General features: G+C 42.5%; 1 protein-coding gene, 1 long non-coding RNA gene and 1 pseudogene across 2 annotated transcripts; 1 reads left to right on the forward strand and 2 right to left on the reverse strand.

Moving 5' to 3' along the window:
• The first annotated feature begins 412 nt into the window (after positions 1-412).
• LOC145447829 (uncharacterized) lies at positions 413-3,913 on the forward strand. Its single transcript, XM_080326107.1, has 3 exons — positions 413-2,989; positions 3,053-3,276; positions 3,333-3,913. The coding sequence occupies exons 1-3, from the start codon at positions 2,751-2,753 to the stop codon at positions 3,338-3,340; spliced, it is 471 nt and encodes a 156-aa protein (XP_080182233.1). The 5' UTR covers positions 413-2,750; the 3' UTR covers positions 3,341-3,913.
• A 387-nt stretch (positions 3,914-4,300) lies between these two features.
• On the reverse strand, positions 4,301-8,511 carry LOC145448686 (uncharacterized; annotated as a pseudogene).
• A 3,392-nt stretch (positions 8,512-11,903) lies between these two features.
• On the reverse strand, positions 11,904-13,200 carry LOC145448891 (uncharacterized). The gene is made up of 2 exons (XR_013918063.1): positions 13,060-13,200; positions 11,904-12,124 (listed from the first exon to the last, which is right to left on the reverse strand). It is a non-coding gene; the product is annotated as an uncharacterized LOC145448891 (long non-coding RNA).
• Positions 13,201-14,794: the final 1,594 nt, after the last annotated feature.

The raw sequence follows: 14,794 nt of genomic DNA on the forward strand, positions 1-14,794 counted from the left end.
TTGGGCTCCACCCTAAGAATATTTGCTGTAGCGTATTTGTGAACTTTATTTAGGGTCCGAGGCCAATTCTTCTACTCAGCAACGAATTCCATACTCGACTCGCGTCAAAAAGTGTATACTCACACACTCAAATACGTCAGAATCGGCACTCAAAACTTAAGGCACCACCAGACTTAAGTGTCAATTTTCACGGTTGAGCAGCCAACCGCAGGAAGTAACCTTGGCAACACCCGCCGCGGTTATCCGAAATAGGACAGTAGGCAAATCTGCTGAATGCTGTGGAGTTAGAATAGCGTTTCGTTCAGTGGAAGAGTTGGTTGTGGGTGTACGGTACGTAGCATAGCGTTTCGTTGAGTGGAAGAGAGTTGGTTGTGGGTATGGTACGTATGTGGATACAACATTTTGAACTTTCTCGCGTCAAGGTATATAGATAGAGGTTAATGATGTTATTTTACAGATACAGAAATATGGCTTCTGATACAATCGTGCGACGAGAGCCGAATTTTCTAGATAAAAGAAAAACTCTGTTACCAGAGCTAGTAAGGCAAAGCCTCTTACTGGAGAACAAAAAAAAATTGAAAAAAAATTGATAAAGTTTGTGTGGCTGCCGAGGAGCGGGCGTGGGAGCTGTTATCAGTGGAATTTAATGCTGCCGCCATTAGCTGCGAGCGATCAGTGAAATGCCTCAAAAAAGATGGCAGAACATGAAAGATCGCTGCAAGGCTGATGCGGCGAAGCTTAAAAAAGAGCAGCGTAAAACCGGAGGAGGGACAATAGAGGCGATGTTGACCCTCTGAGCATAGTGTCCTATATGGTGTCGACACAAGCAAATCTCACGGTTCAATGAAATTGTATCACGTCACAATTTCCATTTGGCTACAGGCAATTTGACGGTTATTTTTGACCGGCTTGCCGAGCAATAAATTTGATGAATCGGGTATCAATCGAAAGCTGACTTCGCACTGATTACGAAAATATAAATTTTATTCCACTCATGGCCCTGGAACCCCCACAATCAGCCCCAAATTATTCATTGTTGAGTAGATTGGCAGTGTGACGCAACAATGTTGTCTGGCGAAACGAGAGAGTAACTCAAGAGCAAGGATGCGGCCGAGCGGCGAGAGTGGGATCAGCTGACGTCGCGGCAATAGCTATGTGCAAACGCGTCGCAGAGAAACGCTGCGCTGTTGATACTTTTTCTATTTGCTTCGGTACAAGCCAGGGATATCTAAACAGGGATATCCCTGGGTACAAGCGAGCACGCCTTATCAGCCTTTCCTTGACTTTTAAGGGTAGAACTGGGTCCACAGAATTTATTAGGGCCCTACCAATTTTCCTGCATTATCCTTCAACTGATGGAGATATTTAGGCTACGTCGAAATAGTCTACATTGGATATGTCACATTATTAGATATCGATTGCCTTAGCCCGCTAGTTGCGTAGGACTCCAGAGACGCGTGGCGCTGTTGTACTTTCTATAGGCGCTTCGCTAAAGGCGAGCACACATTACCAGAATTTCCTTGATTTGTAAGGGTAGAACTGGGTCCACAGAATGTATTTGGTCCCTACCAATTTTAATTCTTCCACTAAAATGTTTATCCTGGTAATGGCTAACGCCCAGTCTTCTAAATATAGCGCCGTGTAGATCATACAAACTGTGCCATTTCAAAGAGGTATGTAATTCAAATTGCTTTTATCTTAGATACGACTGCAGAATGATGTGCTACTCCTCAACGCTCATTAGATCTCGTGGAGATGTGTGCTTCTTATTATATCGCTTTTCCTGTGTTGGATTCATTAATGGCGTCATTAAATATGGAAGGTAGGCATAGCCGTTGTCACCGAGAAGGATCCCGTCAATCACGCCTTCCTCGAAATCATCCTTGATTGCACTGACATTGAATATGCGCGAGTCGTGAGTGGAACCGGGTCACCTTGCAACTATGTTCAAGATCTTACGATCACTGTCGCATATAACTTGTACGTTGATCGACATGTATCCTTTCCTATTCCGGAATATTAAAGGTCATCTATATCGTCAAATACAACTTTATCTTATATTGAAGAGTTCTTCATGCTGAGCATTTATAGTTCAAAACGACTGCCGAAAAACGCAGCATGACGGAGAATTTTTAAGTTGAACGTCGAGAATCCCGACCTTACAAAAAACGAGCTGCGAGTCAGCGATACGTTCTATGACGTCAGATTGTGTGCAAAGTCGCCAAGGCAACCCAACGCTAGTTAGTTAGCAACACTAAATAATAATGGAAAGAGATATCAGCATAGTGTTTCGAACACTATCATCATCATCATCATTGGTTTATTAGCAATTTTATCAGTTCAATACACCACAAAAAATGCGATACAATGAAAAGACAGGAAGATGTCGAAGCGACAAGGAGCAGTCTATGGAATCTGACACCCACCTTGGCCTAGGCGATGTAAAGAGGAGGCATGCACACTGAATGAAAGTAAAGAAGATAGTATAGAAAAAAGAAAGCGACAATAAATAGGGCGGCATGTCATGGGAAGCGAGATCGATAGGTCAGTCGTGGTCCGGTAATCTTGAGGATGGACTGTATTTATTTAGTAGTAATTGCTTGTATTTCGACTTGAATGTGGGCATGCTCGTCGACTGTCGGATGGCCGGCGGGATACTGTTCCACACATCAGGTCCGGCATATTTGATAGAGCGATGATCTTTTCGGTCGATCATATGATATTTGGACGACGTGGACGCGCGTGATACTATGATACCAGTGACACATCTAGAAGCGGAAGCTATTCGGAGGAATTTTCGGACGAGGGCATCAATTATATGTGATATCAAAGAAATATATAGCCAACGCCTTTTAATTAATCTACTTGTGATTTTAGACGTTCTTGATCCTACCGAGTTAAAGCCCATGGTTTCGGATGGAGAGGTCAGCACCATCAATCCAACCCCAGTACCTGACAGCAATAGCACAAGACAAGGCAACACCGAACGGTGATTTTAGCGAACCCTCTCGTCACTTGTCCAGCATGTGTTCAATTCTATATTTTATCTAAGGTGCCAGTGCTCGCTGTGCCATTTTATGCCAACTGGCAGAGAATCAGTGTGCTGTAAGGAGCTCAGCTACGTACGTGACCGTTTGGACTATCCTATCATTAAGTGTATCACGCAGCACCCTGGATTTTCTACGGTCTGTTTGGATAGATGGGTATTGAAACAGCATATTATGGGCATAGGCAGCAATATGGAAGGCAGTCGACAAGCAGATACACACTACACGAGTACGTGTAGGTACATATTCAGCTCAGCAACTATGTATATCAATTCTCAATTGCAGGAAATTGAGGCATACATCCTACCGTAATTTTGTGCGATGGATATGGGGATGGTGTGGCAGAGACAACAGGAAAGTTTTACCTTCGTGCGCGGTGACAAGAATCAGAAGAGAATTTACATCTGACCGCTATAAAGGATTCGTTTTTAATCATTCATGAATATATTTGTTGAGAAGTAAAGACGTCGTTCTACGAAAGGCAATGTAGTTAGTGAGTGGATGGATTGTGCAGTGCATGCAGAGATAGTCAATGCAGCCACTGCTGGTACTTAGGCAGAACCATGTAAAAAAAAGTAGCGAGTAAGAAGTAAGTGTTCTAGGCCTAGTCTGATCTCAAAGACTGAAAATCGTCGAGTAGAGGTAGCACGAGTACTTTATTACTAGCCCTCTGGTAATATATTAGTAGCATGACACATGCCTTGTTGTAACGGCATTAGTACTGTAGGCCCTGTTGTGGTCACTGAACTGCCTATTCGATTCTAGATGTAGACTGTCTTCCTCTTTTCTGCCAGCGCCACAAAGTCCTATAGGTTTCCCTATGTAATTACACGCGATCCTGAAGTATTATCGGTATATTGATTGAAAGTACCAATTGATCGATGATACTTATATTCATATGATAAGACAATACGGTACTGAAATAGATCGAAACAGCATAGTTTTGAAGACCCAACAAGATCGATAAATATAGTGCCGAACGTCTGGTATTTATACGTACAGAGTGGAGTACCCTATCACACCTATATCCAGACTTTTCCTTAGACAATAGACATGACCAAGAAATGGCGTCGAGCATACGCAACCAAGCGAATACAAATATGGCTCTCAAACCATAGACCCCCCAATAAACATTCAATGCCCATCGCAACAGGCCTACACAGCAACTCATTTGCCAATCGGTACAAATTACCACGCTACCCACATATGTTTATAGCATGAATCGGAAAATATATAATAAAGTGGTCCATCTTTCAAGTGTGATGGTACCTGCTTCTGTGAGATCTGATTGCATCACTTCTCTGTTTTTTCTGACAGTGATGCAAGAGGTGGTGGTATTTTGTCTTCTCCAAAGGCAATCCGAACGTGATACGACGCTCGACTTCGGTAATCAGTTTTTCACAGTAGTCATATGTAGCATCCTGAAGAACTTTCTGAACTGAGCAGCCCTTGTATTTGTGATATTTCACAGCATAAAGAGGTGTTCCAGCAGTACTTAGCCGATGCTTCCTAGACACGTTTTCATTAAATTGAAGTACCGCTAGCTGCATTCTTGCTTTCTGGCTTGCGTAATGGTAATGGTATAATTTCGGACAGAAGTGATTGGGGAGTGCGTTGAAGGTCTCGTTGCCCGAAGTATTGCTGGAACTTGAAAGCTGTCGTATGTCTTTGCACATTGATTTTGAATATAGCACTTCCATAACTTAGTCGTAAGCGAATGAATCCGGATTGAACCAATGTCGAGGTCTTGACAATTCACCATGCTCACGAACTGGGAAAGAATCATTGTTTGGGTGTTCATGTACATTAATTATGTGCTGACCAACTGCACTCCAAATTTGCTGATTAAGCTCTGGGTTGCCATTCCCACGTCTCGCACAGAAGTAAAGCTGGCTGCCCAATGACTTTTGCCAACGTCCAATGAGCTCACAATCCTTTTTCTTAGACAACGATGAGAGCTTCTTTTTCAACCCTTTGGCAATATGCCACGTATCAAATGTATGTCTTGTGTTCGGATGATCTAACCGCAAATATTTCCTAATTTGTGGATGTCGGTCTGTGACAAGCTCTTCAACTGTAACACTGGATAATGCACTCAAACCTCGCCTCAAACCTTCTTTCTCCATATACGCACTACCTCCCGTTTCATTTGACTGAACCAACTCGCAGCTCAAAACTTTCCTTGAGGCGGTATCCATTAGAGTTTAAATCATATACTTTCCACTATGTCCTGGACTGTCAGCCCTCCCATCACCAGATAGTATCAGTGAATTTCCAGCAATCAGTATCAGTGAATTTCCAGCAATCCAGTGGCGGCTCGTGACAATATCGGGTGGTGGGGCAAGGGCTGCGAGCGACTTTTATCAACATGACGTCACAATGGCGTTGTCCAACGTAAAAAAGTAACTTTATGATGCTCACATGAATTTCCCGACAACAGTGATTTTAACGTAGGTGCCGCGAGAGGTTTGCCGGTGAGCCGTGACTTGAAGTGTGGTAACAAATGTTTTATTCATTTATTTTTTAACAAAGGATTATTTTACAAAATGTACGTGAACTAAGAATCGTCCCTATGCCACGAATCAAGTATCAGGTCATCCTTAGTAGCATGCGTTATGATTTCATGGTATAGTTATAGATTACGCAAATCGATAGACCCTAATTTTTCTAAGCCCGTCCGAAAGTGTTTCGTACACGATCCTGGTGTGTTACGACCACTGAGCTGGTGGTTAAGACCAGAGATGGGCGGATTCCAAAATTTCGGGATCCGAATCTATCCGGATCCGGCTGGCAATTGGAAATTCATAGTCCAAAGAAATCCGGCTGGTGAATGTCCAGTTCGGAATCCGAAAAAATCCTGCCAGAACAATGCTAATTAATCATATCACAGCAAAAAAATCCGGCTAAAATCCGACCGTCACCCCAAATTCAAAATCCGGATCCAGTCCGGCCAGGTAAAAAAACATTGAAATCCTGCTCCGGCTCCTGAACCGGACTGTGGCCATCTCTGGTTACGACCAGGTGATAATAGGCAACCAAAACGTAGGCACCCGGCGTACGATTGGATCAATAGACTGGACAACTTCTAGACCTCTCATTTTCGCTCTAAAGACAACTGCGTAAACTACGTACGGAGCAAAGATTCAATACGATTCATGTTCGCACTTGACTTGACCTGACTCATTCCAATGACTAGAACTCGAGAGATTGCGTAAGCCTAACTGGAAAGGTCAACGAGTTCGGACACATACGCAATTGTTATCTTATAGATTGGGCCTGTCATATTGAATCCTGAACATCAATTTGAATGGTCTTTGAAGAACTAAGGACAGCAGCCTCGGAACTTCGGTCTCGGAACATCATAGGACATTTTGGCCTTGAAACTGGAGACTGTGACACAACACATACGGCTTACAGTCTATAAGTCTGCTGCGAAATCGCCGTTGGAAAATATACTAATCAATAAATACATGAATAAAAGCCGTAACTTAGTATACTGTTACAAGAAATCATCGAGAAGTAGCATACGCAATCTCATAACCCATTCCGGTATGGTACACTGTCAAAATCAATACAAACAGACGAACACCGAGCTTTGAGTAAAATAGATCGAGGAATAGGCTGATCGAATGATCAGCTGTTAGCCGACATCGAAAATGAAATAGCTATCGCATTTGACAGGGGATTGTAAGCAAATGGTTTGAAGGCCACAATTTCACAGTGAAATGGACATTGGCGAACATAAAATTATGTGAATATTTGAATGCAAACCGAGAATCTTGGTCAGCTGTTTCATGCGATCATCGAGATATACCATTGGAAATATCATCACCGATCTCGTTATGGAACGCAGACTATAGATTAGCACAGACCGACACCGGCTATTGCGTGAGATCCGCAATGACGTAGGTAGGCTAAGTATCAGATCAGCGCGCATCTCTACCATACTCGACCTCGAAAACGAAATAACTGCCTCAATCATTGAGTGTCAACGTTAAGACTTGGCACCGTGTTCGATACTAAAATCCAGACATACCGTGCGAAAGCTCATGACAGATCTAGGTATGGAACATCGTTGAAATCAATAGAGACCAATAACGGCTTTTGCGTAAATTTGTTGGCGATAAATGAAGAGTCAGCTCTTACTCGACTTTGGAAACGAAATTACCACCCACATAGTTCAGTGACAAACTTAAAACTTGTTACATCGGTCGATACTAACACTTATCGTGCCAAATGTCATGACCGATCTCGGTATAGAACATCGTCAAAATCAACGGTGACCAATACCGGCTTTTGAGTAAAATCTGTTTGCTTTACTATGTACATGATAGATCAGCACACACTGAACTTCGGAAACGGAATTACTACCATTATCTTTATAAGTAGCAAGCCTGAAACTTGGAGCAGTGTTAAATACTACCTTCACGACATATCATACCAAGTTTCAAGAAATATCATGGTGCGAAACACCGTCAAAATCGACCTATTCCAGCAAAGGTGGACTCAACGCATATTACGGTAACCGAGTTCAGATATAGATACGATTGTTACATCACACCTTAGGGGCGAGCAAGCATATTTGCCCCGGTTGCTCGGCCATTTTACGAATAGGAGAGAGTAAATCACCGTTTCTTTATTGTGCGCGGCTTTGAGAGAATAGATAGTGAAAGCTTGTTATGAGCGCTACCGGGGCAAGCCCCGGCAATGCATTCACAATGCGAAAACACAGAAGAGAATTCGATTTTCGCAGAGACTTCGCTATGTATGGGCGTTTGCAAGCGAAAGCACAAGAAGAACGCGGGTTTCGCTGTGATCTCGGTATATATTGATTGCTGTGCGTCTATAAATGGTTAAATTGTTATTGAACAGAATTTTAGGTGGGGCAATGCCCCAGTTGCCCTATAGGACGAGCCGCCACTGCAGCAATCATTGTCAAATCGCAATTTTGCAGTGGTATATACATGATTCACAGCTGGAATCAAATATGCTTTTTTGTAGTGCATATACGTAGAGTAGGAAATCGACTGTAAACCCATCAAACGAAACATCTTCAGTGCTTTCGAAGGAGATGATCCACTGAACATGATAGCACTGCTCATCACAATGTTTCCTTCACTCTTGCCTTCCCTCAAATACTGACTTTCCCACGTACGGCGATAGTTGCATGACTTGTCAGGACACTTTTGATCAATTTTCATCAAGGTGCCATGGCATGCAACTTTAATGTCGGCTTTCATTTGGCACAAAGGGCAAATTGAAAAAAGATCAACGATCTTCTGTTTTTTAACCATCACAAATCCACTGGCCATACATTCATTATTTGTCTTGAGTCACTTCATCTAATAATATTCGGTGAATGGCATAGGCATCACCAGCAGAAGTACTCTCGCTCATAGATGATTCGATGATATCCATATCACACGGATCAGTTTCCTTGGCATCATGCTTGATGACTAATGTATCCGTTCTCGCCTCATGAAGCTTTGCCAATGATGGTATGTCCCTCGATTTATTCAATACTTTATCATGAGTACGCAGAAAAAATTTAGTCGGAATAGCATCCTTTTTTAGCTGCACTTTACTGCAACGAAAACCAGCCTGCCTGTGAAGATCGTTTATAGGCACAAAGCATTCCGATTCAAAATGGTTGCAGCACAAAACACAACTTAAGAAGGAGGGTGGTTTTTCTGGCGTTCCCAACCAATCTTTCCTCGTTCTCCTAACCGCATCAACCCATGCCTTGTGCCTTATAGGTTCAGACTTTTTCCTGGGGAACGCATGCAACGAAACCTTAGGTTCTGTATAAGAGTCATTTGAGCACCCATAAGCCACGCATCGTTTACCGTTTTTTCTCTTCACTTCGATAGGCTGCTATTTACTCTGTCCAGTGTCCATATTCCTCGATACACGCGATATACGATAAGGAACAAGACAACAGATCGCGAAGCCAAATATGTACGTACGATGAGTGAGCAACAGAAATAAAACTGCACACAATCTGACGTCATCACACGCTCGACTGATTTTGTGTCGTTTCAGCGGGGGGGGGGGTGCTGTTTTACGCCCGATATCTTGAAAAATACTCATTTACTGCCAAAACCATATGTATTTTCAAAATCAGTGGAAATTTATCTACCAAATAATGGAAAGTCGATTTAACCGATGAAGATGTCCTTTGAGGCCTCGCTACCTCCTGGTGACACTATAGCTATATGAGTGCAATCGATTGCCCCAACTACTCCAGGAAAACCAGCAATTTTATAGAAGCCTTCCTTGGTCTTTTGAGCGTTAGCATATGAATACTGGATGAAGGAAGGCTTCTAAGTGGCGATGACGTAGGCTACTCTGTGAATGCTGCGCCTTGCTTTGCTGCGTGACGCACCAATCAAATCTGCATCCGATTACTGTATGTGACCTTTAGCAAAAGACCTAACACCAGAAGAAATTGGAGCAGTGGGGGCAGGCATTGGGGTCGGGGATGGCAGTTGTGGACGCTGAGAACAGCTTTGTTGCTGTTGGTCAATATGGTGGGGTCAATGATAGTAAATGTTGAAGGTAGGGTCAATGATAGTAAATGTTTCAGTAACTCTGTTTTTGGTCCTCTAACCAATTAGATCTGACATCAGCTTCTCTACGTGGGTTTCACAGTCCAACTCCTTATGTCTTTGTGGCAGATGAAGCCTTTCCTCTGAACAGGCATATCATGAGCCAGGCCATTTCCTCGCTCACGTCGTATTTTCAGCTAGAGATTGTCATGTACCAGACTTGCTGAGAATGCTTTCGGGATATTATCCACTCGCTTCTCTTGTTTTCGAAGGCCAATGGTTGTTTTACCTGAGCATGTGCATGTAGATGAAGTGTTCCGAGGTGTTCCGAGCCTCTGTACCATTCTACACAATTTTCTTATGATGTTGCAGTGAATGAAGAGCGCTGGTCATCGTCGCTACTGCCTATGATGAGACGGGGAAGAGAAGGGCTGGGAAAGCTAGAGCCACACGATAAGAATACGTCACATACTTCAGCAGTAGTGAGGGGGCCGTTTCTTGGCAGCATCACTGTATATAGTAGAATCAAACATTTTCAGTGTGCGTTTTGAAGAGTGTAATCCTTGACAGTGAAGTGATAAAGCTAATTATTTATTGTAACTTCCGGGACCTATTGTCAGCTGCAACTTGAATTGTAGTTGATGTGCTCTCCCGTTGGATTGCTCTTCACTGATGCCTGCGATGAATGATTGAAAAAGGTCATGCATGTATCTTTGACATTTCTAGATGGTTTGTGGTCCAGTCCATCATACTACATGGTTGGTAATACGCAGTCTGAGGCATTGGTAATACGCAGTCTGAGGCAATGTCGACACCCAGTTAATCATATATAACGTCCTTAAGGCCTCTGCACACTGAGCTCGCGACCCGATAAAACGAGAGAATCGCGCCTGTCTGCGACGAGGCTATGCTAGATACATCCGACTTCGAATATAACAATGTCCATTCATGCTCCTCATTATCAATTGAAGATGCTGCAGCCAATTTAAACAATACTAAAAGCTCAATGCACCTTTCTATCATTCATGTTAATTCCAGATCCCTAAGAAACCACATAGATGATGTAAATGATCTTATCTCGTTCTTCAATACCAAGCCTATGATTCTTGGCATATCAGAAACCAAGCTAATAACTCCTGACACCGGTGGCTTGGCTCTTGATGGCTATCAGTTTTTTCATAAGCCAACTCCTACAAATGCTGGGGGTACCGGTGTTTTTGCCAATTCTTCTTGTACCACCGTTGCAGCAGACTGCTACAATCTAAACATGGCTGAGGTTGAGGATATCTGGATCGAAATCTCTTGTCCCATAGGAAGAGAAACATCCATAATAGTTGGAATTATTTATAGACACCCCAATACATCCAACATTGATGACTTCTCAGAACATCTGTCACAAACTTTATCACTATTAAATGTAAATAAAAAGTTGTATTTCATCATGGGAGATTTCAATATTAACTTACTATCGAAATCGCAACCCATATTACATTACATCAATATGTTGAAATCCCACGGTGCAGATCCAACTATTACACTTCCTACTCGACTTACTGACCACTCATCGACTTTGCTAGACCATATCTATACAAATGTGTCTTCCTGCCCTATATACCCTTTTGTTATCGAATATCCTCTTACAGACCATTTTCCAGTTTTGATTAAATGTCTCACAAGAGCTCCTTTATCCAATAAGAAACCTATCTATAAGGGCCTTCCTACCACCAACTCTCTTGAGAGTCTTCAAGATGCTGCTGTTCAGTCAGTTCGGCAGCTTTGAGATGACAGCATTAACATATGACACACTTGATATGACTTTCAATAATTTTATGACCGAACTTATGAATTTGGTAGATCATCATATACCGTTATCATGTCTGTCACGTAAGCAGCGTAAGCTTTACTGCAAACCGTGGATCACTCCTGGTATCTTGAAGTCTATCAAAACTAGAAATAATGTTCACCGTGTATGGTATTTAAATGGTACTGAAGCGCAACGCCGACAGTACAAGGCATATGCTAATAAGCTAAGCCACATTAAAACGAAGGCAAAAAAATCATACTTCGCTCGTCACTTTCATAGCTGCAGAAACAATAAAGCTCAAACTTGGAAAACTATTAGAAACCTAATCAACCCTTCCAGCTCCCATGCCACCATCCCGCCTATTATAATTGATGACAACGGCAATTCTGTTAGCAATCCAAATAATGTAGCTAATGCATTAAATAATTACTTCACCTCTATTGGGCCAAAACTTGCATCTGATTGCCCTAATCTCCCCCCAAAACACTACCAAAGTACACCACGTAGTAGTACTAACAGTATATTCTTGAGTCCCACCAACATAGGAGAGATTAGCATAATAGTCGCCAACATGAGAAATAATAAAGCAGAGGGTCATGATAGGCTATTCGTGCAAATATTAAAGGCAGTTTTCCCTGCAATTTCTTCAATATTGGCTCATCTCTACAATCAATCCATGGCTTTAGGAATCTTTCCCGAAGCTCTTAAAGTAGCCCGAGTAGTTCCTGTACACAAAAAAGGAAACAGAATGTCAATGAATAATTATCGACCAATATCAGTCTTATCTTGCTTAGCAATACTTTTTGAAAAGCTTCTACACTCACCGCTCTCCGAATTTCTTCAAACCAGATTATGGCCCAATCAATTCGGCTTTCGAACTCATCACAATACTCAACATGCCATTTTAGATTTACTGCTCAAGTACCAATCAACAATTATATCTAATGAGGTCGGTTGCTCCATATTTCTTGACTTGAAAAAAGCATTTGATACGGTAGATCATTCAATACTTCTGAATAAACTATGCTATAATGGGGTTAGAGGAACACCGCTAGCTTTGTTCAAGTCTTATCTAAATTGCCGCAAACAATTTGTTGGTGACCAATGTACGAAATCTGATCTAAGCGAAATTACTTGCGGTGTTCCTCAAGGCTCAGCTCTTGGCCCCCTTTTCTTTATCATTTACATAAACGACTTACCAGGTGCATCTAAATTCTCAACTACCTTATTTGCTGATGACACTTGCCTGTATAAATCTGACCACAATTTGAGTATTCTACAAGACTCAGTCAGTATTGAGATGAAAAAAATCTGTCATTGGATGAGCCTCAATAAATTGAATATCAATGCAACAAAAACTCAAGTCCTTCTTATCAATGTCAGACCTAAGATCTTGTTACCTTCTCCATTTTTGACCATTGACAAAGATAAACTATCAGCAGTCCCTAATGTCAAATATTTGGGACTATGTATTGATAAAGATTTGAGTTGGAAGCCTCAACTAGCAGCTCTTGCCAGCAAATTAGCGCAGGCAGTAGGTATTATAGCTCGCTTGCGACATATTCTCCCTAGATCTGTACTAAGAGACATATATTTTTCACTCTTCCACTCTCACCTCGACTATGGAATCATCTTTTGGGGGTTAACTTACGATACCTACTTGAATCAAATCGCAGTTCTCCAAAATAGGGCTATCCGTTTGATAAGTGGCATGGGCCGATACGAGCGTCTTTCTCCAAGATATAAATCCCTGGGGATATTGAAAGTGCGCGACCTCTGCACTTATGAAATTGCCAAGACCATGTACCGATATCACCATGGTGAATTCCCTTCTGCTCTTAGCCGCATCTTTACGCCATCTGCCGGTGTCCACTCTCACGGAACTAGATCCGCCACCGCTGGAAATATCTTTATAAACAATTTAGCCGCTAGTGTGTGCCAGAGATCCCTAACTTTTGTTGGTCCAAGGATTTGGAACTCCTTATCAATAGAGCACAGAGGTTTGTCATTTGCATCATTCTGTCGGAATTTTAAGTCTAAGCTCATTTCTACATATTGAGACCTGAGAGTATAATCTGGTATTTATTTTGAACTAGTGTTACAGTTTTTTATTTTTCTACTACCACTGTTTTGCGTTTGCGTTTTGTTGTTTAATCTTTTGTTGAAGTGTTACTGACCGACAGTTGCATGATATAAATGTTCTAACGTTACGCCTTGACTACAGCTGACTTGAAGACTACACATCTTGATGTGGTCATATCGCTGTGTTTGTCTTTTTTACATATTTGTGTGAACAATCATCGTACGAATAAAGAATATGTCACCGGAGTTGCCGGCAACTCGCAACATCACGTCTGCGACAGGGTTGCGCAACTCCGCGACAAAGTTGAAAATTTTCAACTTTGTCGCGAGTTGCGAGCGAGGTCGCATCACTTACTGAGCGTGGTCTCGATGTCACCGCTGTACTTTACCCCGGTATTTATGTTTTACGACGACTACAATAGTTTCTTGATCGAATTAAGATTGACTTGAGGTCATTGTAGATCTTGAGGCACTTCTTCGATGGCAGTCAGAGATCGAAAAGTGTTCATCATAAGCACCAATGTATGTTTTCCATGAACACAAATATATATTTATAAACGTCAAAATAAATTGTGTTTTTTTGTGCCTTAGGGGAGACGGACATTAGGGTGGGGGAACGGGAGATTGGAAGTGGGTTAGGTTAGGGTATCCCAAGATTGGGGTTGGAAAAGGGGGATATCCGGGCGGGGGAAAGGGGGATATTAGGGCTGGGGAAATGGGATATCGGAGGTAGGTTAGGGTCAAAGTTGGGTTGGGGTATCCCAAGATTAGGGTTGCGGAAGGGGGATATTAGGGTTGGGGAAAGTGGGATATTAGGGTTGGGGGATTGGAGGTGGGTTAGGGTATCTCAAGATTAGGGTTGGGGAAGGGGGTATTGGGGTTCGGGAAATAAGGTGTTAGGGTCAAAGTTGGGTTAGGGTATCCCAAGATTAGGGTTGGGGAAGGGGGAATTAGGTTTGGGGTAAAGGGGGATATTAGGGTTGGGGGAAAGGGAGATTGGAGGCGGGTTAAACCCCGGTTAGGAGTAATCTAACCCCAACTTTGAACCTAACCCACCTCCAACCTTGATATCCCCTCCCCAACCCTAATATCCCACTTCCCGAACCCTAATATCCTCCCTCCTGCAACCCTAATATCCCCTAACCCCAACCCTAATATTTCCCTCCCCCAACCCTAATATCCCCCCTATCACTACCCTAATATCCCCCTCCCGCAACCCTAATATCCCCCTCCCCAATATCCCACTTCCCTAACCCTAATATCCTCCCTCCCGCAACCCTGTATTCCCCAACCCTAATATTTCCCCCCCCCAA

Source organism: Botryllus schlosseri, chromosome 10, assembly GCF_051294905.1.
Source record: "Botryllus schlosseri isolate E-star chromosome 10, Bs_hap1, whole genome shotgun sequence".
NCBI classification, from domain to species: domain Eukaryota; kingdom Metazoa; phylum Chordata; class Ascidiacea; order Stolidobranchia; family Styelidae; genus Botryllus; species Botryllus schlosseri.

Coding starts and splice junctions, on each gene's coding strand:
- LOC145447829 (XM_080326107.1), top strand. CDS start 2,751: ATGATACCAGTGACACATCTAGAAGCGGAAGCTATTCGGAGGAATTTT. Junction 2,990..3,052: donor AGACAAGGCAACACCGAACG/GTGATTTTAGCG, acceptor ATTTTATCTAAG/GTGCCAGTGCTCGCTGTGCC.